General features: G+C 38.6%; 1 protein-coding gene across 4 annotated transcripts; it reads left to right on the forward strand.

The window, feature by feature from the left end:
* On the forward strand, window positions 1-27,162 carry LOC112566097. 4 transcript variants are annotated; one of them, XM_025242063.1, is made up of 15 exons: window positions 1-334; window positions 4,940-5,259; window positions 13,068-13,098; window positions 13,329-13,469; window positions 13,783-13,914; window positions 14,421-14,518; window positions 14,763-14,827; window positions 15,109-15,152; window positions 16,620-16,712; window positions 17,767-17,847; window positions 19,958-20,038; window positions 21,581-21,735; window positions 22,347-22,418; window positions 22,608-22,745; window positions 23,363-27,162. In XM_025242063.1, the coding sequence occupies exons 2-15, from the start codon at window positions 4,967-4,969 to the stop codon at window positions 23,571-23,573; spliced, it is 1,635 nt and encodes a 544-aa protein (XP_025097848.1). In that variant the 5' UTR covers window positions 1-334; window positions 4,940-4,966; the 3' UTR covers window positions 23,574-27,162. The 4 variants fall into 4 exon arrangements, with proteins under 4 accessions (XP_025097848.1, XP_025097847.1, XP_025097849.1 ...); XM_025242062.1 differs by lacking the exon at window positions 1-334 and adding an exon at window positions 799-1,083; XM_025242064.1 differs by lacking the exon at window positions 1-334 and adding an exon at window positions 1,308-1,532.
* The last annotated feature ends 710 nt before the right edge of the window (window positions 27,163-27,872 follow it).

Consider the following 27,872-nt stretch of genomic DNA (forward strand, 5'->3'; position numbering starts at 1 on the left):
CCAGCGATAAGCTCGGGCAGCACTGTGGCTGTGACCCTGGCTTTATCTGTAGGAACCATCCCTTTTGGTCTCGTGATCATTTTCGTGTTAGCTTTCTAGGTTTTATTCCAGTCTGTGGGACAGAAGCTAAATGATTATGTCGTAAAATCAAAGCACATTTTGGAGGTCAAGGTTGATTGTATTTACAAACAGCCGTGCTTAGGTTGACAGTACACCTAAGGAATGAGCCCTGAATATCTCCTTCAGATTATCTTGTGGATTAATCTGCGTTCAGAGAAAAGATATATTCGAGGGGTAACCGGCATTTTGAATTAATGGAGCCAGCTTTTCCAAAGTAAGTATATAAATTTTATCGTTTAGTAAACGAAGGAAACAAAGCTTTTAAAGTTAATTAAGCCACGAAATAATGGAATAAGGAATAGGAAGATTGTAATTTAGTCGCCTACAGTGAGTTCATGCTCACAGCTCACAAGAGATCGCAGATCACTCTTCGGCCTCTTTTAATACACGACAGACTCCAGACTGGGCTACACTGAATTCCACAGTCAACAACCTCAATATGACACCTCAAAAATAAAATCTGCCTGCAGTCTCTTTTAAACAAGTGGATTTTTCCCTTGAAATCACAGTGCAGCATCGAAACGAGGAAAACGAGAGCAAAGTGATACAGCGATAGCAGTGTGTTTAGACGATACCAGCCTTCAGGCGCTTAAGATTACAGTTTCCCGGATTTTGTAAAGTGATCTAAGGACACACATTCCCACGAGCATCAGACAGTAGGAGCATGCTTGCAAGCGAGAGAGAACACAACAGATGCCGTCTCCTCAACAAGAGAACTCCCTCTAGCGGCAATCTGTCAGGTCATTCACGCGGGAACGATGCAGGCCTGGAGAATCAAGAGAGACTAGGCTGTCACTGGCTATTCTTGCGCTGTCATGTATTGGCACCAGAGCTCTCTCTTTCCCCTAGACACGTGGCGCATCGCAGTCGCAGATTGCAGGTACCGAGAGGTAAAGCAAAGAACTCTGAGATACAATAGAACAGCGGCGCACGCACAGAGGAGGGCGGCGTGAACGTGCACATGTAAGTAACCTCCCTTGAAGCTCGTTTTTTGTTGCCGATACCGAGCCTCCGAGCGAGGACAGAAATTTGTTTGCTTGTGTGTGAGTGTGTTAAAGATGGTACTCGCGTCTGGTTCAGCCACCACCTACCTTTTTACTCGTCTCGCTCGGCAGAGTTATGCAGACTACTTCCGCATGACCCATTTTCTATCTCTCCATCCGTCTGCCTAGGAGGAGAGGACCCGATCTTATCTAGCCAGGGCGACGAGTGCATGTGGTGTCTGCGCTTACAAACAGTTTGTACCAGAAACTACTTGAGTGGTGTGCAGATAACTTTCTAAAGACTGAACAGCTGTGAGCACCAGCTTTTATTTGTGAACTACCATGGTACTAAAGTCGTTTCAAAGAATGTATTGTGATTCCCGTTTGGTAGCTTTTCCTACTGTTTCCTCCCCTTGAAGTCGCCCAACGGTAAGCGCTTTTTTTTCAATATATACAAGAAATATAAAGTATTGAAATTTCATTGACCATTTGAGGGTGATTCAAACTACCATGATCATGTATCTTTACTCCTAACTGTGTGTGTTAACTGTCTGTATGAGTAAGTATGCCTGCCCTTGTGAGCAAAAGAAAAATTTCTGTCTATGGTCTCCTCGACAGACAATAAAGTCTGATTTGATTTGATACCAATACAGTGAGAACTAGCTGTCCTGGGGTCAGATCTTGTCTCGAGCCCGCTGATCCGTCTCTGCATGTGGCACCTGTTTACATGGCCTGCTGCTTTGCCATGATACAGCCTTAGTTGCTGGCTCGGCGTAAAACACCCACTTCCTTCCCTCCACCCACCTTGAAGTAATATATCACCGTCACTGTCTTTTTCTCCACTCTCGATAGGAGTTAACTTACACACTAGACTCTTTTATAAGTTATTATGGAGTAGAATTTCAACCCCCAGTATCTTCGAAAACTCGAGAAGAACAGCGGCTGAAGATCAAAGTCATTTGTGTTGCATATTTGTGTGTGTAGAGAGGTGCTATAAAATTCAGGCTTAGGTGGACTAGCAATAAGGACAGTACATGAACAGTTCAGAAAAGAAAAGGCTACCTCGGCTGAAGGCGGAAACCTGATCCGTTTGATTGTGATTTATTACACAATAGCTTAATAAAATTAAAGTATCAGCATGTACGCTAACCATAACCAAAAAAGAGTGGTGTGGTGTGAACAAGCAAATCGCGAGAGATTCTAATCCAATAGGTTTTATGCCAATTTAGAGTATAAAATCTTCATTGATGTTTTAAATAACATTTATAGTTCTGTTATCAGCATTATCTGAAAGTGCGATCCATGTTAAGTTTCTAGATTTACACACCAATACATCACTTAATGCATTTCTAAAGAAAGTGACGATGACTAAATGTAATACTGCCTCAGAGATTCATTTTCAACCACCCACAGTTCTATAGAGTATATTGTTCTAACAGGAAAGAAAATGTAGAGAAGGATTAGCGCAGGTAAACACAAAGCTATGCAAGAAGAAAACGAAGCCGTAAACAAGACAAAGGTAACTTCTTGCAACATAAGCTGTTTCATCACAGAGGCATATTAGTTCGTGATCAAGCGCTGAAATTTTCAAGATGTAATCAATGAACAAACAGTAATGTAAAAGGTGGTAAAAATCTGCCCTCCTCCCTCATTCTTCTTTTCCTCGTTCCCTCCGGTCCTATCTCGTTTACCTTCTTTGTTTATTCTACCTGCTGTCAAGTTTTACCAGGTGCACTACTGGTATATATTAATAATATGGCCACAAAACACTACTCAAAATTTTCTTTGCGAAAAACGCTTTACAAATATCACTAGAATATTTCCTGCTAACCAACGAAATGTTTGTCGTTTCATGCCAAACAGCTCATCTCCTGCTGTTTATTATTCACCGTGTCTACATCCTGTTTCAATCTACCGCCAGCGATTGTTTTACAAACACCAGCTCTTCATTTCCACGCTTCGTTTTCTGGATTTTCTTTTAAAAGTCATTACGCAAAACCTTTTTAGGTATGTTTTTATTGAAGAAAGCTTTGATGTCTTGCAAGTGCACCTGGTAGTTATGTGCTCGGCTTCCCTGCGAAGGTCGCCTTTGTTCTGTGTATTATGTCATGCTGCAGGAGTCTGATGGAACAGAAGACGAAGCCATTGTACGACCTTAACATCTGATGGCATACGTTTTGGCACGAGACACTGACAACTGGGTCTTTCCCGGAAGCGCATTACAGCCATTTTCCAGGCATCTTTCGCTTCCAGGCTGCCTCTCTCGGGCAGAATAGCTGCTACGTTGCTGCTAAAAAATGTGACCTTTCTTTATTTAATGTCCGCGAGGAGTGCACCGACTTTGGACTAATTTAACCTGCTACACAAAGACACGAGACTAATTAGGTATGCCCTGTAAATTTGATGCCTTGATACAAGTCTGTTGCCCGACTGAGGTAAGAGATCTGCTAAGACAAGACTTGCTCCATGTCCTCATTTTTTTCAACAATAACAACAAATAATAAGTGGCTTCAGCTTTTTTTACTTCCCAGCCTTCACAAGAGTATCTTAGATGTCAGCCTTCGAGGACTAAATCTCATGCCATCCACGACCACACACTAAAATCCATGGAGACTATAGTAATCGGGAGACTTGGCTGCTTTGAAGACACTCGCTAATACATCTTAAAAAAATCAACGATTCCGCTTCCTGTGCTCAATTAATTCTTGCATACGATGTGTATACTTCAAATGGAGCCAGAATGCAAAAGATGAGAACATCTCAGACAGACACAGCATCATCGATGAGAACATGATTAATCTCATCTTTTTTTTCTGTGGACTGTATTTTCGGGTAACTTTTGTCCCCAGTGCATCACGTCTCTCACTTACAAAGACTATGTGGCACACCTGAGGCTGTTTACTAGAGATGTTTATGTTTTCGGTGTTGGTTTACCTCTTCGGCCACGGGAATCCACACAAGGTCATAGTACTATGTTGGATGCAAGTGGAATTTAGCTAATTACCCATTTCCGAGGTCCGCGTCTCTTCACGCCTCATGAATTCGATTAGGTACGGTCCATAACCCTTTCTGAGGTCGCTTCTCGATTACACCTACAGCCTCCGAACAGTATACGACTTCAATTCCTGTAATTCTAGCTCTGTTAGGCTATGAGTCTTTTTCAAGAAGGGAGTTCTCTGCGTGTGTGTGTGTGTGTGAGAGTGCACTCTTCGCAGATACTCTTGTCATTTTAAAAGCTTTTTCAACAAAATCGCATTATTTATAATGACGTGTTTTCCAGTAGCCTTGACAATGTGATATAAAGGGTGTATAGTCACATGTAGTGACAGGTTGAAACTACTTACCTGCATCTAACACGTGAAATATTTATACTTGACTTTAAATGGACTTACTATTGACAGTTTTCCTAACTTCACAGGATATCATCAATCCGTATGAAATGTAAGACGATGACAACGTCTTTAAACTGATTTTTGAATTGGTACAATTGGTATAATCATATCATTATCATTTAGCATTATTACAAAACCCGCAAGAGATCAGAGTGTTATAGATTTCGCTACTAGACAGAAACAAATTTGTTAGCCTGCGACATGAAAAACTTTTTACGATTACTCCCAGTGCAGTTGACATTATGACATGACACAATAGCTAATCGAGAAGACAAGTGCTTGTCTCTTGCGCCTCTACATGTCAGCATAACATGAAACCAGGAAGCGAGATGAGGAGAGCTCATTTGCATGCTGAATACTAGAACATTGTTAATCTCGAAATTAATTGACTGATTGATTGATTGAGGCACCAAGTGATTGATTGATTGATTGATTGTCTTTCAGACCAACTTGGCCAAGAAACGGGAGCAGATGAAGACGATGAAGATGCCCGAGCTGTCAGAGCATGTAGAATCAGACGCCAAAGAGAAGACAACACTCAGCGCCGCCCCTCCGGCGGCATCGGGAGAAACCGTCTCCGCTGACTTCGATACGTCCGAAAGTCCCTTCACTTCACAAGATGGCGACCTATTCCCCGTCATGAACAGCGGGAACGTCTTAACACCCCCCATACCCTCCGACGACCCCGTGACCCCTAGCATCCCAGACTCTTTTCTCAAGCAGCTCGGTCTTTCAACCGGCGACGTGGATATGAATGACAGCAGGTACGTGCATCAGCTGAAGTTTGTGGCTTTTGTAGGAATGCTCAGATTAGGTAGCAATCGTTTTTCAAGACTTCTTGCTGTTGTATACTCAAGAGATATAAAGCAAAAGGACTCGCACCCTCTGTGAATGTGGCATCCTATTAAAAGGTTGGACAAGTTCGCCATCATACAGACTCATTAAAGTTAAAGCTACCAACAACCCAAGCCGTTGTAAGCATGGTCGTAGGAATTGGTTATCTGCATTCCTAGGCACATTTCTGTAGCGCACGTTAATACTGGTGATGAAGACATACTTATTATTCTAGCTTTTGACCAGCTGGCTCCAGCCTCCAAACAATATCTCTCCCTACCTCTACACCTCCGCTAGCATCCCATGAAGCCCGCGCTTCATTGGCTACTTAATCGCCAAGGCTCTGTGATCTATACCGTCTTCCCTCTTTCGATGATTAGATGATATCTTGACACCCAGCCACATGTGGCGAAGCACAGATATGGAGACTGACACAAGGAGTCAGCCACTTGTCATAGTTCACCGGCAACCCGCTTTTAGAAGTAAATGGTACTTTCAGCAAAGAAAAGTATGGTATGTACACACAACTCTTATAATGGCCGTATCTGTATTAATGTGGGTGAAAGCACGGGTACCATCATTCCCAAGTGGGGATAGCTTACGTACTGACAACTACACGCACGTACACAGACCTATATTTGCTTGCTTGTACTCACAAGTACCCTATACATACAATGCGATGAGATAAGGGAGAAAAGCTCGTGACATGGCTACTTTTCATTATCACTCCTTCAGCAAGCTGCATCATTAGTGGCTAGAACAAGTCGTAAGAAATTTATTTTCTTCATCCTCCCGTCTTCAGTCCTTCCGTCAGTTTTTGTGTTAAGTGAGTAAACTTTATACCTGATACGGCCGCAGAGAAAGACATGCGAGTGTCGCATGTGATGGGCGACATCTACTGGACCCACGTGAATAAACTGCCTCCTTATTGAAAAGGGGAAAATTATTATAGTTAATAAAGAAGCGACGGTAGCAGTCAGTATCTTAGGTATAAAAGGACTGATAAATAAACGCATTCTTCTTCTAGCATGCACGTGTGCATTTCCTCTTATCGCGGGTAAGATAACCGGGTATGATTTGACCCCATTCCTTTTGTGAGCGAGTACTGGCAGATAGAAAACTAGACAAGTTACGTCACTTCCTCGTTGGTCAGACAATCCCGTGGATTATCTGGTTCAGTTTGAGAGGAAAAAGCAAAACTTGTCAATGTGAAAGTGTTCTGTTTCGACCTCGGGCGCTTTTCTAGCAATACGTTTCAACGTATACAGTCTGCTATAAATACTTTTTTAATGGTTGTCACTGACCATCCAAATTTAAGTAAATCCAAAAATCTGAGTGAACTGCTTTTGTTATAAGAAATGGATTTAGTACTGCTGCTGCAAACAGGCTGGTGGACAGTAGATTGAAACAAAGCATTCATGTATTCTACTGCTTAGAAATATTTCGTCCAACAAATGTGCAAGGCAATGTTAAAATAAACCCAGTTTGATAGCAAGATACAGTAATTTCCAGGCAGTCTACTACTGTAGATGGACGAGTAATATTTCATTAAGCTACGTTTCGTCAACAGCCAAAAGAGACTGGCTAATAAATGAAGAACGAGATTAAACTGGGTTTCCACTGCACTTCAGCAAGCAATAAGGTTAATCGTTTCGCCTAAGAACCGACGAGACATCACATAATGCAGTCTATGGATGTCGAATTTCTTCTACGCACGTTGTGCAAGAAATGTGCAGGAACAGGACGACTGCAATTCGCGATAAACATAAGGACGGACCATCGCCCTGCCAGAAAAAAGTTTTCGACCGAGTGGGAGTCGGTGGTGAACCGAGTTGCTTGTCTTGATACTGTCGCTCATTTGTGTGTCACCTGTACGTTGAAAAGGGCGTCTGCTGTTAGCAGTCAGTCTTGTACTCTTGGTGCGTGGGCACTTTGTGGACGTCGTGAACTGACTGCGTGGATTCCTTCGGATACTTCCCAACCTGGAAATGACCGAACATCTCTCACTTCCTGGCAAAAGGTGACACTAGACTCATCTAGTGAATGCCCTTCTGTGCGGTATCGGAGCTGTAAGTGCACGACTAACAAAATGGATGATGTTCGAAAGTGCTGCGACATTATTACCGACGCCTATAATGGCCGCAGGTATTGTACACGGTTTCTGTCTAAGAAATACTTTCATTCCTCATTATCAGTACATTGATCAGTTCCTCAGCTGCTATGTTATAGTCGTCTTGATTACATTATCATCACGAGGAAAGGGGAGTCATTTATCACCCAATCAAAACATCAACATTGTTTACAAGCTGGAAAAAGCAGTTTGGGAGAAAGTGATCATCACCACCAAAATATTCGGACTCACTTAGAGTGTCCCTCGGCGCGCACGTTCCATAAGATAGTACACTCTTGAGTCTACATCATAAGCGGACAAATCAGTTACTATCAAGCACTTGGGCAGTTGCTTGGGTAATATACCACGTCTGCATCATACCCTTGTTTACAGCTGTCGTTAACTCAGCTGTTTGTGTCATTTTAAGTGTGTTTTTTTTTCTGCGAAAGCGTTGCACTTAGTGGATTTTTTCTTCTGCAGAGTGGACACTTGAGTGCAATGTTTTAAAAAGTTGTTGATATATAACCCTGTTAACGCCGACCAATGTTCTTATAAAAACAGTTATCCCTAACACTCCCCCCCACACACACACACACCTCTGTGTCTCTCTGTGGCGGTCTTTTACTAAAAGTCATAACCCGATATTAATTTATTCCTTCCCCTCCCCCTCCACTGAAATTTTCCATATTCAGCACTCATTTAAAAGTTTTAAACTTTACTTTCACATACTTTTAAGGATGTTCACAGTATTTATTGCCAACGCATTCTCCAGTGCTTAGTTTCCTCTCTGGCGTAAATTTTGGTCATTCATTTCTTGTCCATTCTAGGCGTTGACCATTTTTCAGCTAGAATCCAGCTGAAGTTCATGGCATGTAGAAGGATTCAATATGCATATTTTGACAGTACGACTATATTAGTAAGCTGTTTCAAGACAAAAGGGCGTTAGAGTGTAAAAGCGCTCCACTGCCATGAGCAGGAAGAAACTTGTAGACAGACTGCCACTGAGACTAAACAATCTTAGGTCTGCGAACATACCCATGTGCCAGTCATTTATCTTCGTTAATGTAGGTTTGCACACGCCAATCCAATCACCAGTCGTCCACCAAAGTTTCAGAAAAATACGATTTTGATGTTACAGCTAGACCTCCTGGACTTGAGTGGCTATAAATTCACTCCGTGTCCCTTGGTGAAGTCATACTTAACCTTTAGTTTTTCTGTATCGGCGATTGCTTCTTCTGGTCTCGTTATCAAAGCAGTGGCAGAGCTGGTCATGTCAGACTAGCCTATCAGTGACGATTTCTTCTGACAGTTTCTTGGGCCGTGGAACAATATTCTGAACAGCCTGTGTTGTGGGACGATTTTCGGGATGAATCTGTTAATTCCTGGTTTCGTGGGACAATTCTATGTATTGAGAGACACGTCTTTGGATGATAGTCACAATGTAACGTAGTCTGTCAAAAAAAAAAAAAATGTCAGGACGCTTCTTCCGCTTACACCTTTTTTTCACTTGGTCAGGTTTAATAGATAAGCAACAGTACGTGCTCGTGTGCGTGTAAATTCACTTAATTGCTGCAGTATAGTTACACTCAGACATGCTCGAAGCCCTCGAAGTATTACTTGTCCAGGGAAACAGCTCATTTTCTGACATTCGTAAATGCTCAGAAGAGGGAAAACACTTGTCGTTGCCCACGTAAGATGGTTGGGTACGTCGACGAGCATATTTGGCAGACTAAAGGATTAGACAAGCTTAGTCACACATACGACAGTACCTGTTGGAAGGATTAGAAGGAACTTTAAGCTGTTGCTTGCGATCTGTGACCAAATCAGCTGTACCTCTGCAGTCTTGAGATGACCTGAGCTATTCAGCGTGTGCCTGTAAATCTAATCTAAGAAATGTGTCCCTTTGAGAAACTGTGAGAAACATTTTAATTAAGAAACTATGTGTCAAGCATGGAGACCGCAGGTGCCGGGGTAATTCTGAGCTACACAAACGCGCCATATCAAGGAAAAAAAATTAACCATCATTAGCATTTTGCCTGCCTGTCGGCAGTAAACTTTTGGATATTTGTTTTTATTATTTCACGCCCTACACTGCGTACTTATATTTCTCCGACTGTGTGAAGTATGTTGTCGTTGCTTTCTTCTTATGTGCTAAAGGGGTCATGACAGGTCTGTTAGCCTCGCTTTAGATAACAGAAAGCTTACTGCACTTTCGCTTCTCAACAACCATCTGCATGCTGTCATACCGACGACTGATCTGCGCAGTTTCTCGTGCCGCTTATTGTGGGCACGTGTCTGATGCAGCCTACCTGATTCATTTACAAAGAATTCCTGATTCATTCTTGATTCATTTCAAGAAATTAACATCTAAGATGTATTTTCTTACAGAACTGATACCAAGTTATTGGCTGTACATGTATATTAATGTTTTCTTGCTGCGAGAGAAATCACGTGGGAGAGGTCCAGCAGCGCAGTGTAAGCTAGCTTGTTCCCAGTAGAAGTGAGAACTGTTTGGTTCTCGGTTCAATCTTGTCTAGACGCTCGCTCCATTTTTGGAAGTGACACTTGAGTATTGGTTTTTTTCCCCGGATGCTGTGCTTCCTTCCCCATTGCAGGGTTAGGTCTTGTCCTATTCCAACCATAGTACGATCTCACAACTTGTAGGAAACAGACCAACCGACCAAGAGAACGAAGTTTGTATAGTCTGTAAACGAAAGAAGCACCAGCTGGCTAATTCTTTTGCTAAATAACCAGCCGGATACAAGACTTCTACTGCCTTTGGAATTCGCTCTGCGTTGAAATGCACATGAACCTAAGCGCTCGTTCTGTAATGCAAACATATGCATATGTTGAATTTTTTTAAAAAAATACAAATAAGCAAAGCCTAAGAACATCAGAGCCCAATAAATACCTTCTACACGCAAACATATGCAGAAAATAAAAATACGAAACTACCTCTGAATACCTTCTAGACGCGCACACATCCGCTGTTTTTAAGTCGCCTCAAGCTGAATTAACCCGCTGTAAACACATTCAGTCGGCCATCTTGGAGCAGGCGCCTTCTAATTACAGACAGCTGTCTTAAACTGCACACCAGCATCCGCTGTCAGAGTTTATTACCACTGGTCTTGAGTCGGGTGGTCTTTGGTCTTATTCTGTGTTCTTCATAATGGTGGTGGTAGGCCATTATGTTGCGCCCGTACAGACAGAATGAGTCTTGAGACAAGGCTCCGGTGAGATAGGGGTTAATAATAATACTTAAGGTGTTTAAAAAGCGCACACTCTTCCTAGAGCAAATTCATGGCACTCAGAAAAAAAAACAAACTCATGAACACATGCGCACGCAAAAAGACACATACTATTTGAGGAGTGACCTTTTGAAGGAAGAGAGTAGACTGAAATACATTTGCAAATTATTCTATTATCGAAAAAAGCAGATTTGTATTTCCCCAAGCTCAGAAAATCTGCTTTCTTTGACTTATGTGTGGGTTTTTATAATTTAAAAAGAAGCTTAACGATTAGTGAGTTCTGAGCCTAAATTTTCCAGTATTTTTGTAAAAATAGTTTTGCACATCCATGTTTTGTTTATTTCTGGGTCTTTTCTCTTGCTTGCCTGCTGAGACAACAGCAAGTCGACACGCGGGACAAGCAAGCGATAACTTATACGTCTTCTGCCTTAGTGAATACACCAATCCTTGGTTGTTAAGACACCACCCAGCGAAACAGACATCCTTTTCAGCCGAGAAGTATTTGAAGATGCGACTCTGCCCGAGGCTAGGATCTTCTTCTGGCCACAGCGCCATGGGTGGACGAGGGGGATTCATTATCCTAATGCAAGCTGACATCGATTCATTGGATGCCGATACGCGGCTGCCTGCACGTGCCGACAATGGATTCGAGCAGCACGTGCGGGGGTGTGCTGATGACGGCCTTGTGTGTTGCACGGTAGTTGCAGCTCACGACCCGCGCTTCATCGATCAACGTTCTCTTTGCTGCACCCAGCGGTTGTATAGCTAAGACATTAAAGCTCGTTTTCCCAGCACCCAGTGCTAGCCGCTTTGACATCAAACTGGTCAACTCAACAGCACTCAGCGGTCACACTGCACGGGTTGCTGCTAAGGAATGGAGCTGAGCGGAGGTGTTGGGAGAAAGGGGCCAATATCCGAATGCATATCGATCATTATAGTCTGTCTCTCTCTACCCCAGTATAGCTTCTATAGTGAAGAACTGACGCTGAATGGCGTGTAAATGACTGAGAACCTAAGTCATATACGCAAACCTGTCATTTTCATTTGGTAGTCTTTACCTATGCGTCTGGCGCCACCCGTATCTGATCTGCTAACATTCTATTTCAAAAAGAAACGATGGGGGGAAGGGGGCATAGCTGATCGATCGACTTTGTCTTCAAATAGAGATCATGCAGCTTTGAGCCGTTGAGTAGCCTTTGAGCTGGGAATTGCAGCTAGCCTTCTCCCAGACTCTTCCTGTCGGATTATCATCGTTACAATCAGCACTTAGCATCAACCACAAAACGATTTCAATCACGCACAGCTGTAGTTTTTTTTTTACCAAAGATATCCTTGCAGATCTTCCGATAAAAGCTAGCGAAGATGGTCGCAACTCTATGTACAGTTCACGAAAATCCAACCTCCTAGCCGTGCTAGGAATAATAGGAGAAAGTCTAGCGGATACAAGTTAGAATGGATTCTATATAAGTCAGTCTTTGCCCCTAGTAGAGAAGCCTGTTATCGGCTCTCATACTAGCTGTGCGATGGCAGGACTTTCTCAGCTTATTCTTCAAGCCCTGAGAGCAAAAAAAGGGTAAGTTAAAGATTCATTTTATGTCAGCATTTAGACTAGGTTGGTTTTTTATTTCAGACGTGTCTGTTTAATGTTTGCAGGCTATATGCTTGACGTTTAGCGAGGATGGATGGATGATAATAAACTGAATACATCAGTATACACCGATACTGAAAAGAAATAATATAAATCTCATCTATCATCCAGATTGGACAACCAGATTCTTAAGATACATTTAAGATACATACTCATACCTGGAGGGCGGTATTGGGCACAGATACACTAGGTTGAAGGAAGTCTGGAAGAAGGATATTAACTCAACAGCCCATTTTCTACAAAAGCAAAATAACTATGTGAATTATGCACTCAAACTATATGCAGCTTTAGGTTTTAGTTTCCTGGAACATTTGTTTTTTGAGAAGAGGGTGTCTGTTCTAAGCTGTTCAGGACTACTTACATATCGTCCCCACCATTATGCTTAATTTTACCTTTACAGAAAAAAACACCAGTTGTATTTTCCACTCTTCCTGACAGTGTTGATGTAGCATGGTAAAAAAAAAAAAAAACTCATGTGTCCAATCAGAACAGAGAACCATGGAATCATCCAGTAAAAATCATTGACCATACAAAACATTATTATGGTAGCAGACAAATCGACTAGGCGCCAGGTCCCAGAAAATGACCATTGCCAGTAAACCTGACCATGAGTTCTTCTGGAATTTAGAGCTGGTGTGCACAAGATGGTGTATCAATGTTTGAGCCAATATAAAAACAATTAGCTGTTTTCATGTCTATATGCAGCTCATTACCTGTACATCTGTTTTGCAGCATTGACCAGCTTCCAGATAAGGAACTGGAGGTATGTTTTATTGTTTAGCTGCACATACACAGAAGATAAGCATACATGCACACACTCAGCTTACAAGAGCAATAAGCGCCAACATATAATTTCAGGTTACATGATTTTTAATCATTTAAATTTATCATTATATATTTGCTTCATGTGCATCCTCTGATCAAAAATGTATCGTTCAAGTTCACAAAAGCCAAAAGAGGAGGAATGATACTTAGGTTCCTACTATATTTCAGAGTAGATTCAACAGTCTCTCGCTGGCTTTCAAGACAGACCGTCTAACCTTGGATAAAAGACTAGGCATCCAGGAACGGTCTCGAGACTTGACAGAGGAAAATATTGACAAAGAGCTTCGAGGACTGAGGGAGGCAGTTGAAGTAAGCCATAAAATCTCCTGCTTCTAGTACTATCAAAACTGACTTAACCCTGAATTAAAATTTAAAATAGAATTTAGTCAGGCCATGTCAGTGGCTTAAGATGATCTTATCACTTCTGCAGGTACCATTAAACTGAAGACTTAATGATTACAGCTGAACAAATGTCAAGGGTGTACTCTACATTGCAAAGGGATGCTTTATTTGGTGTCTTTAAAAAGCAAGAAGCTTTGAGACTTTCATTTAGTTGAATAAAGGCCAAGATGTAAGGATCAAGATGAAAGAAAGTTTTTTAAAGTAACTTTTACTGTTTCAGACTCTGAATCAGCTGTGTAATGATGAGCAGGTCAAAACCGTCATCTTTAAAATCCAGCATCACCTAAACATTTTGGAAGCCTCTGTAGCAAGGCTTTCTGGTCGAGCTGAAGTCTTTGGGGCTGTGCAGCAGGTACTGAGTTTTTTTTTTTGAAATAACTGGAAAATGAATTGTATAAATGGGCTGACAGACTGTTGGAAAGGCTCAGCTATACTAGTTGTCAGAAGTCTGACGAGATATGGGTGCATCAGGAAGTCACTAATATAATGTGAGGCAGATGAATGGGCTGAGAGACTGTATAGTTAGACACATTGGCAAACACTGCCTAACAAACATAAAGAAAGAAAAATTGTGATTACCATGGAGTTAACATTAGTGCAAGAACACTAATTCTGAAAACTTAATGTCCAGACAGAAAATTTAGCTAGTACAGTATCATGAGATAATACCTATATTCCAAAGTCTGGTATTATCTATCTTGCTACTGTCCTTAACCTTTGTCATATGTGCACATAGCCTTTACTGCTACTAAGCATTTTTATGCAGTGAAGAAGCAGAAGTGTGAAAATGATATATAATTCCAAAAACCAAAAAAGGGACAATCTGGACAGGTAATTCATTTTTTAATGATATTGCAGGAAAAGAGGATGTCCAGAGCTATGGAAGTGATGATCATTCATACAGAAAATATCAGACGACTGAGGGGAAAAGAACAATCAGAAGTGGAGGAAGCAAGGTGAACTAAAAGGAATAAACTGATTGTTGGAACTGTCTTCTTCTTCGAAAAGTTTTTGATAAAATCAGCTTTATATACATTTTCTATCATATAGCCTTTGCTTAAATACAATATATATCCCAGTTCTCCTCAGGTCAACTTTGTTGATACCAAAGATTTGTTTGTAAAACCTAGTTTTTGTGATGAACGTTTTTGGCTGGTACAGGAGATTTTTATGTGCATGGGCACATATGTGTGTGTTCAGGCGAATCTTGAGTGAGAAATCTCAGACCACCACAGCTATTGGCCTAGACATCGGAGGTTTAAGTGGTAAGCTACAGCATTTTTTCCACACATTATTTCATAGTACATGTACACAATGTTCTTTAGCAAAATGATGGCTGTTTGGGGAAATTATATGCACCTTTCCTATAATGCAACATATAATCTGGAAGGATTATCATTTAAGTTGTAAAGGAGGATGGAAAAACATAACGTTACTGTTATAATATTTTTAAAAGCATGTCAACTAATGTTATTTTATATTTTTACAATCAATGATCTATGTTGTTCAGAAATTTTTTTTTTTTTTTTTTTACATTTTTTGATAGACAGGAGATCAGCTTCAGTCTCTGCTGCATTGAACAATCCCAGAGTGAGTGATTTAAATCATAATTTTTAACCTCTCATAGTATATATATACTCCACTGACTATTCCATCTAATGGAATAAAACAAAAACCCAACATTGGGCTGCTTCTTTTATTTGGTGCATGAACTCAGATTTTCAGGACACCAAAACACAATAACAAAATTAATTACTGTTTAATTCTTCTTGGTTTATATTTTTGTATTAATAATATAATGCTAATGACATTGCTTTGTGAATATATGTAACTACCTTTTAGCATGTTTGATGTTTTGATTAAAACAATTCAACAGAAATACTTATTGTGGAAACCTACTAACTGTACATGTAAACTATAAATAACTTATGTATTACAAACTGGTCTACATTTGCTTAAAAATGAGAGAAAAAGTCTTTGTTGTGTTTCCTGTATGCCCAAAGGAAATGCATGACTGGCATTTGGCATGTATTTATATAATCCCAATTATCCCACACCCTACATCCCAAAAGATGGAAAAACTGATAAGCTTTATAGAACAGGCTAATCAGAGTGCCTGTTTGAAATAATAAGTTTGCTCGGGGTTCAGTTTTCAATTGGCATTATTTCATTAAAAACACAATCTAATATTTCATAAATGCAAATTATCCAGACAAACTGCATGAAGACATATGTAACTGGAATACAAATATAATTTCATACTTGCAATCTTTAAAGTCAGGAAGGCAGTGTAGTCTAATAGACTACAGAGCATAAAGTCATATAATTGAGGCCAGCTTGCTTGCTGCTGAAAAATTCTCCTACATACCAGCAGCTGCTTAGCAGGAATGGGTACCTGATTTATCAAGGGAGGTAAAGACAGCAAAAAGAGAGGGTTAGGATCGTCACAGGATCTGCCACAGAACATTGTGGACCGTGCTCACTACCCCTACTAGGGAGGTCACAGTAAAACACAGACAAGACAAGACAAGACAAGTTTATTATAATCCTCAGCGGAAATACATGTGTCCACGTCAGGGGCATAAAATACTTCAACATTCCCATACTACCGCACAACACACTTACTCAGTCCCACACATCTACTACCACAGTCATATAACCTGCAGAACCGTTCTCAAAGCATAAAATCAGAAGCCAGCCGATAGGTCATACTGTTGTTAAAAAGTCTGACAGCAGCCGGAATGAACGAACGACAAAATCGCTCTGTTCTACACCTCGGCATAGGTGGTCATTACCTGGATAAGTACATTTAGGTGTCTATTCACAAGTTATTTTTCCAGCCTTCACATACTTCCATCCTCAGTTTTCCCCTTCTATTGACTTCACCTGACAGTTTCTTCATTTCATTATGCCCTTCAGAGCAATCAATAAAATAACATTGATTACAAAATATTTCACCAGCACGGCATGGTTCCTAGTTTAAGTTACATTGATTTGGGTTATGATTGTATGGATAATGGTTTTTCTAATGTTATTTTCTTGTCTCTTTGTGTCAAGCTGACCCAGCGTGCTAGATCCCACTCCCCTTCCCCCAGTCCTAACTCTCTGACCCAGAGCTCAGAAAAATTGGATGCGAACACAAGCTCTGATGTAAGATTTTTTTTTCTAAATATAACCTGACACTATCACAAATACGCTGTTGTGCTAGCCTGTTTGTGGCATAGCCTGCCCATCTTCTATAGCAACCATTGTATGCAGCCATGTTTAACCTATTTGCACCATGCTGAAAAACATCCTGCTGACATTATTCAGTTTTCTGCTTTTGTGTAAAGTGTTCACATATGCATGTACAGGCATGAATACATGTAAACCTGATGATAATTGCATGCATGTGATGTTTTGCACTATCTATAGCTTTGTACATTTTTTCATTATCTGTCTCCTACTTTGGGGTTTTTCACTGCTACATAAATTGTGCATCTGAGAGACTGTGGGTGTGTATTTACATGTTCAGCAAGTTTGACATGTGAAAGTCTGTTAAATGGTTATATTTTAAGGTTGCCTTGATCCTATCCTTGCAGATCAGCTGCTTTGCCAAGCAGGATTCTTGTTTGTGTTTTGCACAAGTATCTACCATCTTACATTTTGCTGCATGCAGCATGCTTGATATGCACATTGATGAATGTGAAACTGTAATGTGCTAGCAATATTCAAGCATTTTTTTAGATGTTTAAAATGCCTTTGAATGTGGCTGCATGTTTCACAAATTTCTAATATTTAACAGTTGAAAGGAAGTCTTCAGAAGAGTGCATAAAATAAAGTACAGGTGAATACCTGACCTGTTTTATTTTCATAGATATGTATATGCACACAGAGAAAGTAAAGATCTCTCACTTAATCTAATTTCTTTTTTAACTTTAATGGCCACTTTAGTTTTGTGGGGGTTATTTTCATTTTGCAAACAGCTTTTGTGACATCAAATGATTTCATTTTATGTTGTTTGAATTTTGATAAGGTCACTTTTGTCTGTCAGCTTTAATGTCCTCAATTGCTAATGTACTATATAAGTCACCTGAATTATTTTATGAAGACAAAAATCAGTCCCATTTGAACATTACACCCTTGAATGAGGTGATTTCATTTCTGAATCAATTTTCTTTGACAAGTGCAATCATCAGTTTTATGTGTTTCTCTCCACTTCCAGGCTCGGCGTAGGAGTGAAGTGGTATTGCCACGATGTTTTGGGGGAATCGGTAGCCCACCTCTAACAGCAAGTTCCTCAATGGTAGGTACATTTTTCAAGAATTTGTTTTACAAGCTGGAGGTTTTTTTTTTTAAATAAAGGCAGCTTTAAATGTGAGTAAGAAGTAGAGTGTTAGGCTACTCAACCTTGGCTTCTTCGGTAGCACTTTATTTCTTCTAAATAAATAATTCTTTTTGTTTCTCACTCTGCTTTTGAAACACACATTTTATTCCTGTTATCACAATCTTTCATATATCAGACATGTAAGAAATGTTACTGTAAAGTTGATGATAAGTTTAGATTTATGTCTTACTTAAAATTAAAAAAATCAGTTGGCAAAATGCTGATGAGAACTTGAAATTCTTTTTAACATCAGATTTTTTTGTTATTACTGAAAATTTCTCCTATTCTGTAGGATAAAGCAATAAAAATGCAAAATATGAATGTTTAATGAAGGATAATAAAATAAAATTATTTCTTTGGATTTTTATAAATTATAACAGTTGTAATTTTAATATTTATTCAACTTGTGAACTAAATCCTTCTGCCATAAAATTTGTAGTAATGTATATAATGTAAGAGCTGAGTCATTAGACTGAGAGGGAATGACATTAAATTGAATTTTCTTATATTTAAACCACCTTGGGACTATTGATGCGGTATATATATATATTTCCTTTTTGTATTACAGAAAATAATCAAGAACAATCTCAAGATATCTATATGAATTTTTTTGTAGGGATAGATTTAAAAAATGGACATTATATTTTACTCTTTAAAAAACAGATTTTTTTTTTGAAACAATGAATGGAGCTCGATCATAGAATCTATATGAATAATATAAATGCAACTTAAAGAATCTATAAAATAATATGAATGCAACATTATTAGTCATCGTTATGGTGACAACAAAATATATCTTTTGTCTTGGCAGCATTTATCAGCACTTAATTCTTTCTAATTATCTAAAAATGAATGTGTTTAGGAAGAAACTGTATGATAATAATCAGGAACAGATTGATCTAGTGTAAGTTGACTTTTTTAAAAATGTTGTTGAAATATATATTTTTGTATTCTTTGATTTATTGATAGAATAAACTTGTGCTGTTTATTCCAGTAGCATTTTTCTGCCTCAAGCACTGTAATTTCATATCCCAAGCATTAAAAGTTTTAGTTTTTTTCCCCAACATCACTTATGAAGCACTGCAATCACCTTTTACTTATTTCTGCTTGCTGTCACAGTTCAAGCATCACTTTTTTTACTACTCCTGTATCTTTCATTGTCTGCATGTTGTTAAATGTGTATTGTTATTAATCTTCCTTAAGTGTTTATAGCTGTTTTCTTTAAATAGTTGCCCCTGGACATAAATCATTCACGTTTTTAAACAGATCATTGTACTGAAGGATAAAATTGCTGAGAACCTTTTTAGGCTCAGGCATGATCATAATATCCCTATCTCCTGCGCTGTTCATAAGCTATGTATGATATTCTTATATCCTGCTGTTTATAAGCAATGTATAAGTGTGTAATTATGTATAGTATCTAATAGTCACGATAGTGGTAAGAGCAGGTTTTAATCATTAAATAACCTATTATATGTCCTATGAAGTATCACTGCCAGAGATTTAGCTGCTGAAGAGGTACCTGGTAATGCGCAGTGGTTAAAGCAATCACTTGTCACCAACGAAATGAGAACTAAAAATTAAGTCCCTGGGTTCAGATGTCATCTTGAGACACTTTCTGCATAAATATGTACCTGTTTGTAGGGCTGGCTGCCAAGTTTTTCTTAGGTACTCTAGTTTCCTCCCTCCTCCGTTATCCTTTTCCTGTGAAATCACCTGTAGGTGGAAGCACTTTCCAGCCAAACTAACAAAACAACCATGTAACTGCTGATGCAGTTTTGCTCACTTTATATCGGGTGCTGTAGTCTACTTACTGTAAGCTGCCCTTGTATTCATTGATTTGAAGTCAAATGTTTTGCCTGATACTATAATTATCACCAAGCAGAGAGAAACCTTTGTACCTTTATTCATCCAGATGTCATGGAATGCACTCTAAACTTTCTCAACCCTTGCATGTCAAGTAGCAGCTGCTTGTACTCAGTAGCAGTCTTGGCCTCCATATTTGCATGATATTTCCTTCATGACCTAGGACTCAGCAGGTGTGTTTGGGGACTTCTTGCACCACAGCACTTTCTCCACTTCTAGACAGGCAGGGTTTGAGAATGGCGAGGTAAGTCTTCACATTTTGTGCAGCCTGTTTGTTGGCACTTGCATGTTATGTAATTCTATGATGTCTGGTGGCTTTTTCAAGTAAGAGTGAAGCTTTGAGTAAAATAATAGTGAAAAAAATGGAAAGCAGAAGATGAAACACATTTTTATGAATAATCATAGACTAACATTGTTATATCTGTGTGTATGCATATATATATATTCAGAAACATGCACCAGAAATGCAGCATACATGTGCATTTATATATGCTGCTTTGTAATCATGAAGTAATTTTTTGGCCGATAATTTTTAATATATATTTCATTTCTGATTGAAAATGTAAATACCTTGGAATAGATGACTCCTGGAGTAATCAGTTACTTCATAAAGTATTAGAGATTGTGTGCTTTCTTTCATGTGTCCTATCAAACATGATTGAAAAGCATGTACCCATGTGACAGCAGATCATATAGACAAATGTAGTAAAAATGAGAAAATTGCTTCATTTTCATGACAAAATACCATATATCTATATTTTGTGTCATCTATGAAAGACAAACTGCTGAATTGTAACTTGATTCCCAGAACAGAAATTCTAGCCTTGTTATGTGTTTTCTTGGTGCAATTTTATTTTTATTACTCCACATTTTGCCACTAACTTTCATATCACCAAATGTTTCTCATATGCTGTGATGACTTAATACTAAAGGATGCAAAACTGGTTGATAATTAACAATTTAGGTATTCTGCTTCTGTTAATATGCCTGCTGTAGTCGAGCACTAACTTTAGATTCCAGTTTTCTCCAAACTTGTAGCAATCTTCACTTAAGTTATAAAACATTTCCTCTTTTTCTCACAGGATATCTATATCATTCTTCATCTGCTCCTTTTCTTGAATGGTGTTTATTTTAATCTTGGTTGTGGTTTTGTCCCTCAATATCTCTCCTTCCTTTTCTTAAATGTTATCACATTGTAATATTCTGTACCATAACATTTGTCTACATTCAATAGATGAAAATTTAAGCTTGACTGTGCATCAGATATCTAGTTTGCGTACATTTGGCAAGAGGAGAGAAATATACTCCAAACTACAAAACAAATAGTTATTCTTTCTCTCTCTGTCTCTGTGTCTCTGTCTCTTGTTCTCTGTGCATGCATGGTGGGTGTGTGTATCTGTGCATGCATCTGTGTGTGTACATAGATGTTGGATTGTAACAAGTTGGAAATGCCTGGTATAATTTTTATAGAATATTAAAAATTGTTGAATTATGCCAATGTCTGTGCTAGATGTTCATACATCTCTTTTGTACATTAATTATTTTTATTAAGCAATACATTGTTAAGAATTCTTAAAGCAGGCGGCGAGATCTTTTGTGAGATTTTTTGGGGTACTGTTTAAAGTTGTCTTCATTTGCATTCCATTTTTCACCCTCAGATTGTGATAGATAATTGAGGCTGATAACATGACCAATATGATAAGTACAGTCTTGATCCAAGAATGTATGAAACCAGAAAATTTTTAAGTTCTAAAGTTGCTAAAATTTTTAAAATTTGGTTACACAGGAACCACGACAACGTTTTCAGTCAGCCACTGCCAATGTCACTGTTCGCAATGTTGTCTCAAATTCTTTTCGTCGTGCATCGCTGGAAAGGCAAAAGAGGCTTTCTCAGAACTCTTCTACAAGTTCACAGTTATCAAGAGGCAATTCCAGTGATCAGTGAGTGTTTTGTTTATTCCAAATGTTTTTTCAAAAATCTGAGAACAACTATAAACTTGTAGTGAATGAGAAGCAGGTATGGGCCTTTCACAAGCTCGATCAGTCCTTGTGTGAGTATGTTTTCTGAGTGCACACAAACCGTTAGTGACATGAGATGACATGATGCTACTCAAATGCTACATATTGACTTTAAAGATTTTTGTTGTTCTTAGCCCTCTCAGACTTTGTAAGAGTGTCCTGAAATATTTTAAAATAATGCTGATCTACAAATTAAGTAATGACATTAAAAAATGAAGGGTTCTCAAAATATATTCACAAGAGAAAGCTTTTGAATGCATTAATTGTGATCAATAGAGCAGTCGTTAATTTATATTGTCAAGTGGTACTATGTATTGAGTGCTTTGCTTACCATATCATGTAACCAGTATTTGGCTAAATACAGAAACTAAAGTAGCATAATAAATCCCTGAGAAATGTTGATAAAAATAATCAAAACAACTGGTAAGATGGCAAAGAATCAGTAATGACAGAACAAAGAGCAGTAGTTTTAGAAATTTAGAATCTATAATAACTTTTAAAATTTCATTTTTTACTTATTCTTTGTCCGTTAGGTCAGTTGATAAAGACCAGCCAAATAAAATCAGTAAACAACATTCACAAGAAGAGGAGGCCTATCGACAGGGGTGAATATTGCATTCAGAATTTTTGTAAACTCATCATCATCATAGCCACCACCACCATATTCTCCACCACAATCATCGTTGACACTGCTGTAAACATTATGCAACTGCAGTCTTAGCACCCTGTGTGCTTGTAAAAGCAGTCTTCTTACTTCTAGAAGTATACATGATCTTCTGACATCATGTGAACAGCTATGAAGAGGGCTTGAAGGCCAGCTTGGGGCGTGAAATAGGAGAGTTGCGCAATCAGCAAACTACAATCAGCAGCAGCTTGGAGCAGATCATGGACCGTGTGGACAACATGCAGCAGGAGGACCATCAGGATGAGCTGTGAGCATATATAGCTTGTCATCTTCTTTCTTCCCTCATAACACAAGCCTTTTCTTTCTTCTTACCCTCCATTTAATTGTTTACTCCTTTCTTCTTCTCTTACTGTAAGTCTTTATTTACCAAAGTTTGTTTTACTAAATGTTCCATCTTTAGAGCTTGATGCCTTCAAGCAAATCATTAAAGTGGATTGTGGGTTGCTTTGACCTGTGACCATGAACACACATCTGCCCATCCATCAATACTGGAGTGAAAGGCAGTTAAAGAGAGTTTGGCTTTCACATGTCATGCCCTGGACATGGTGGACTGCTTACAATTGATTGCTCCTACAACCAATGATTCTGGGACCTACTGTTTCTTTATGAATACTTCACACTAAATTTTGCTATGGCAGCAGGCTTCTACATTATTTGTTTAAATGGGAGAATTGGAATAATGGTTAGGCCTCTGTCTGGATCATTTATTTATGGTTCCTTATACTTTCAAGATATGACCAAAAAAGAAGTGATGCTGTGTAGTTTAATTTTGTTGTGTGTGTTTATGAGGGACTGGAGGAGGAGACTGGGAGAGACACAGAGGTCAGCACAAACCCACTTAGTAGCTGTTTTGTCTTTTGTCAGCAGAGAAGAAACCATGGCCAAGGTAAAGGATGCATTAGGCCGCTTACGAGTGTGGATGTCCAACCCAAACTGGTCATCTACAAGCCTTACGTTACGTCATCTTGTGTCAGGACTTGTATTTTTCTTGGCCATGCTGGTTGTCATCTTCACATTTGCTCCTCTCATCCCTTCCAATATTACTGTGCGTAGTCATGGGCAGCCTGCTCAGTGACAACTGACAAACATTAGTTATTTAAATATGAAATATCATATTTTCAAATAATGCTTCATCTGTGAAAGAATATTACATTTTAGGTTTAGTAGAAAGCTTGTATTACATGAGGTGACTGTTTAAGTAGGCACAGCAGGTAAAGACACCATCTGAAAGTCTTTACCAGACCAGTTCCAGCAAATTATAGCTGTTGCAAAAATAACCCTTACCAGTGATGAATGTGATGACTCTGGTCATGCAATAAAAGCAATTATTGTGATGTTAATTGCACCTTCAGTCTGTCTCCCAGATGTAGGTGTCAATTTTTGGAAAAGTACCGTATATCTTTGAGGTGACTAAATGTGAGGAGGTCTACATGGACAACAGTTCAAAACCTCCTATTGTGCCTATTCATAATGAAGATCTTGACTGGTATAGCTGACAGAAAATGCTTGCAAACATTTTATCAAAGAGAAGACTAGGAGATAAGACTTCAAGTTAGAATTTTTCTAGTATCCTTTAACTGGTACTGGTTGACACCGTTAGGATAAGCTGAGTTAAATGAGATGTGCTTTAGAAAATGAAGCTGTCCTAAACTCTACGCCCACAGAAGATTGTGTACATTTTTAAGTCCATAACATGGCAAAATCTTTAACTCTATACAAGTTTGTACCACCTAACCCTGGAATTAATTGGGTAAAATGCTTGCAAACTCCAGAACATAGTAATTGAAAAGAGTGTGGTATTTATTTTTTATGAACATTTTTATGAGGTGATATATTATGTGCATGGAAATTTTTGGATTTCAGCATAATTTTTCTTGAGCCTGTGAAGTAATACTTACAGTATGTTTTAGATGAAGCTTGGGTTTAGATTTAGACATTGAAAGAAAATAAAGAAATGTCAACTGACACATAAACCTACGTGTTACTTGTACTATGCTATGATCCTTTGTAAATTATAATGACTGCACAAGATTTTTCTAAAAATTGATATCAGTATCAGAAATAGTTTTACCTGATTTGAGCTGATTTGTGATGGAGCCTTTTAAAAAAAATCCTAGCGGAATCTTAAATCACTTAACAATCTTTTGCATGGATCACTGAACTGGTCATATCAAGACCACATCTGGAGTAGGCAGTCATGGTCCATTTTTAGCTGACAAGTATTCTTTTTTATTTTGATGTTCTGTTTACAAAGTTTTACTACAGTAGTCCTGTGTCTTCTTGCACCACATAAACACATGTGCAATTTTCTGAAGATCATTCAACAAAATGTGGAAGTTGCTAGAAATGGGAAAAGTGGCTGGCACTAGTGTTACCCAACCAGGGCCACCGAGACCCAGCACAGGCCCTGGGGTAGATGATCTCTCCGGCCCCTTGTAATTGTAATTGAAAATTATTTTCCCAGTATATAATAATATGCCTACAATGTGATTGTCAATATCTACATTTCATTCAGTAACGTAATATAGACTTCAAACATTAGGACAAGTACAGTAGAAATTAACTACATCACTACTTGACTATAGAGATGTTTACACATTAGTGGTTAGTAAATGATAGAAAAAAAAATCCCCAGAGTGAGGAATGCTACAACCTTTCTTTAAAAAGAAAAGAAAGAAGGGAAACAAATCCACTGAAAACAAATCCACTGACCAAGGTTAGGCCCCTTTCACAGCCACAGACCCAGATACACCAGACCCACCTGTTCGCACCTCTCGTCAGGACTGTACCCAACATCTCCATCTGACTGGGTTTTATGATGTTTGATTTATTTTTATGTGTTTGTTCAGTTACAGAAATTTTTTGTGCACTGAAAGGCTAAAATGTAATATTCATGAGGGTAGTGAAATCAAACATGTAATATATATTAAAGGAGTGTTTCATTTTCAATATATGTAACTGTGCATTTGAAAATCAGTGACATGCTGAGATGGGTTGTACACAATATAGATTCAATAATATTGAAGCAATATTCAGGATATTGGCTTGGGAGTTTTGGGATAGGATGAAAGATATTTTCTTTGTCTAAGGAATACTAATAGTCCTTTAGCATCCAGAAGCATGCAGTATGCATGTTATTTTCTTTTAATTTCTAATTATGAGATAAACCTTTGCTTTTAAACTTGGGTTTCTTGACAATAATTAATTATCAGAAATATAATTTACGAAGTTTGGGAATGTCTAATTTTTGCTTATTCGAACTTTTTTAGCAAAGAAGATGGTTATAATTCTGTAAAACAGACCAGTTTTTATGGTCACCTATTGCAGTTTGTGACAATTACTGGTTTTTCATGTTGATGTCAGGTGTACTTGTAGTTTCTGCATGCTTTATTTTATACTTCATCTGTTTGCAGTACAGTTACAGTTTTAAATCAGTCCCTAACTCATCTATTTCTAATAATTTTATAAGCATTGAAAAATCTAGACTCATGCCCAACTCTCCCGTATTCTTGTATGAGCTCATCTTCCTCGACCACATCACTTATTTCACTTGTTAAATGAACCGGCAATGCCTGATATTATGTATACTTAATTTTTGTTGCAATGGGGCAACACTGTACATCAATGTAGCTGTGCGTGGATGTAGAGTCTGCTGAGACCCAGCTTTTATAATTACCTTTAGTTGAAGAAACTGTTACTTTTGGAAGTAATCATACCATGGACGTGTATTTAAGTATTTAAGGGGATATAAGTTCGTGATCATACTGTTATTTACATGTCTCTTAACAGATATACTTGTTACATTATTTTTCGCATGATTAGTCATTTTATTGAATGTGCCAGAGAATACAGGAGTTAACATTTGCAATCTTTATCTATTCTATAATAAGCGAAACGGTTGAAGATTATTAATGCATTTATCAAGCTAAAAGACAAACTCTTATAATTACCCGTTATTTTGAGCAGTAAGAGTTTTAAATGATAATCTACTGTGTTTATATAAGAGACAGGCAAAACTGTCTTGCCATGAGAAGATTTGCTGTGTTATCTTCATACAGGTCATCAATTATTAATAATTTGTTTAAATTTGTTGTTATTCAATTCTCTTATCATTTCATTTACTTGGCTTTTGTTACCAGAACATGTCAATAAGATATTTAGATAATACAGACCATTTAAACAGTAGCATGTGATGAAACTGATGACTGGCTTTGGTGGCTTGGTTTGAGTGAAAGACTCAGTTTTATGCAACAATTAAAATAACTCTTGGGTGAGGTGTCTTCTTTTTACTACAGTTTATTGTTTACTTAGGTTAAAAAAATGAGGACATCATTGGCTATCTTCATGGTACAATTCAGTTCTTTGTTTCTTATGTTTGTAGTTGTTATGCTGCTTTTTCAATGCCAAGGATATGTGTATCAAGACTTGTAGATCCACCTTTTAAAACTGGAGTAAGCCAGTGGAAACAAAAATCTGATAATTGTAGAGAAGACAAAATTACACAATGACTCTTGCAGGTGATGTGAGTTAGATGAGTTTAAAACAGTGTGAACACTGTGGTGGTGGACGCCACTTGTCCTGCTAGAATATATGCTTGGTGTCCCTTGTGATAGAGACTGCGCAATGAAGCAGCAATAATAAATGAGTTATATTTTACAAACAAATGGTGTGCTTACTTGTTGTGTATCCAGGTTAAAAGAGGCGTGATACAGTTTGCCAACAAAATGTGCCAGGTTAAGGACGTGCATTTTTGTTTCTGGGACCATTAGCGCTTGTACACGACAATGCTCACCGCCTCTGACACAATGCTGGGGTGTCGTATGCATGCACATGTGTGTGCGTCAGCCTGTATACGTTGCTCAAAACCATTTCTGGCACTATAGACATGATGCGCTGAAAAAAGGAGAGTTAGAATTTATGGCAACATTTTCCAGATCGAGTTAAGACATTATTGCCAGTGCCCAACATACACAGGGGAGTAGGACATTCGCACACCCGGATCGAACTCTTGCAGTGACGTGTATGCTTATGCCGCGCACACTTCAAGTCCGTCCATTCGTCTGTGTGTGTGTAAGAGGCCAGGACAACGATCGAGATCGTATCACAGATGCTGTAATTCTCTCTGTAAGTGTAGAGGGCTGCTTGATCATGATATCATGTTTCCATAGCTTATTTGTCACACGCGCTCGCGTGCACACACACACCGCACACACGTGTACACAGCTAAACACGATGTGTTTTCTGCACATTTATTTGAAATAATTCGTCTAAGCTAGATTAACACACGTCAGTGAAACCAGAGAAAAGAAATGATAAATCGTCTCTGACACCCAGGCTTCTGTCTGGCGCCCAAACGTTCAGACATTTTGACAGT

The sequence above is a fragment of the Pomacea canaliculata genome, linkage group LG6 (genome assembly GCF_003073045.1).
Source record: "Pomacea canaliculata isolate SZHN2017 linkage group LG6, ASM307304v1, whole genome shotgun sequence".
Taxonomy (NCBI): Eukaryota; Metazoa; Mollusca; class Gastropoda; order Architaenioglossa; family Ampullariidae; genus Pomacea; species Pomacea canaliculata.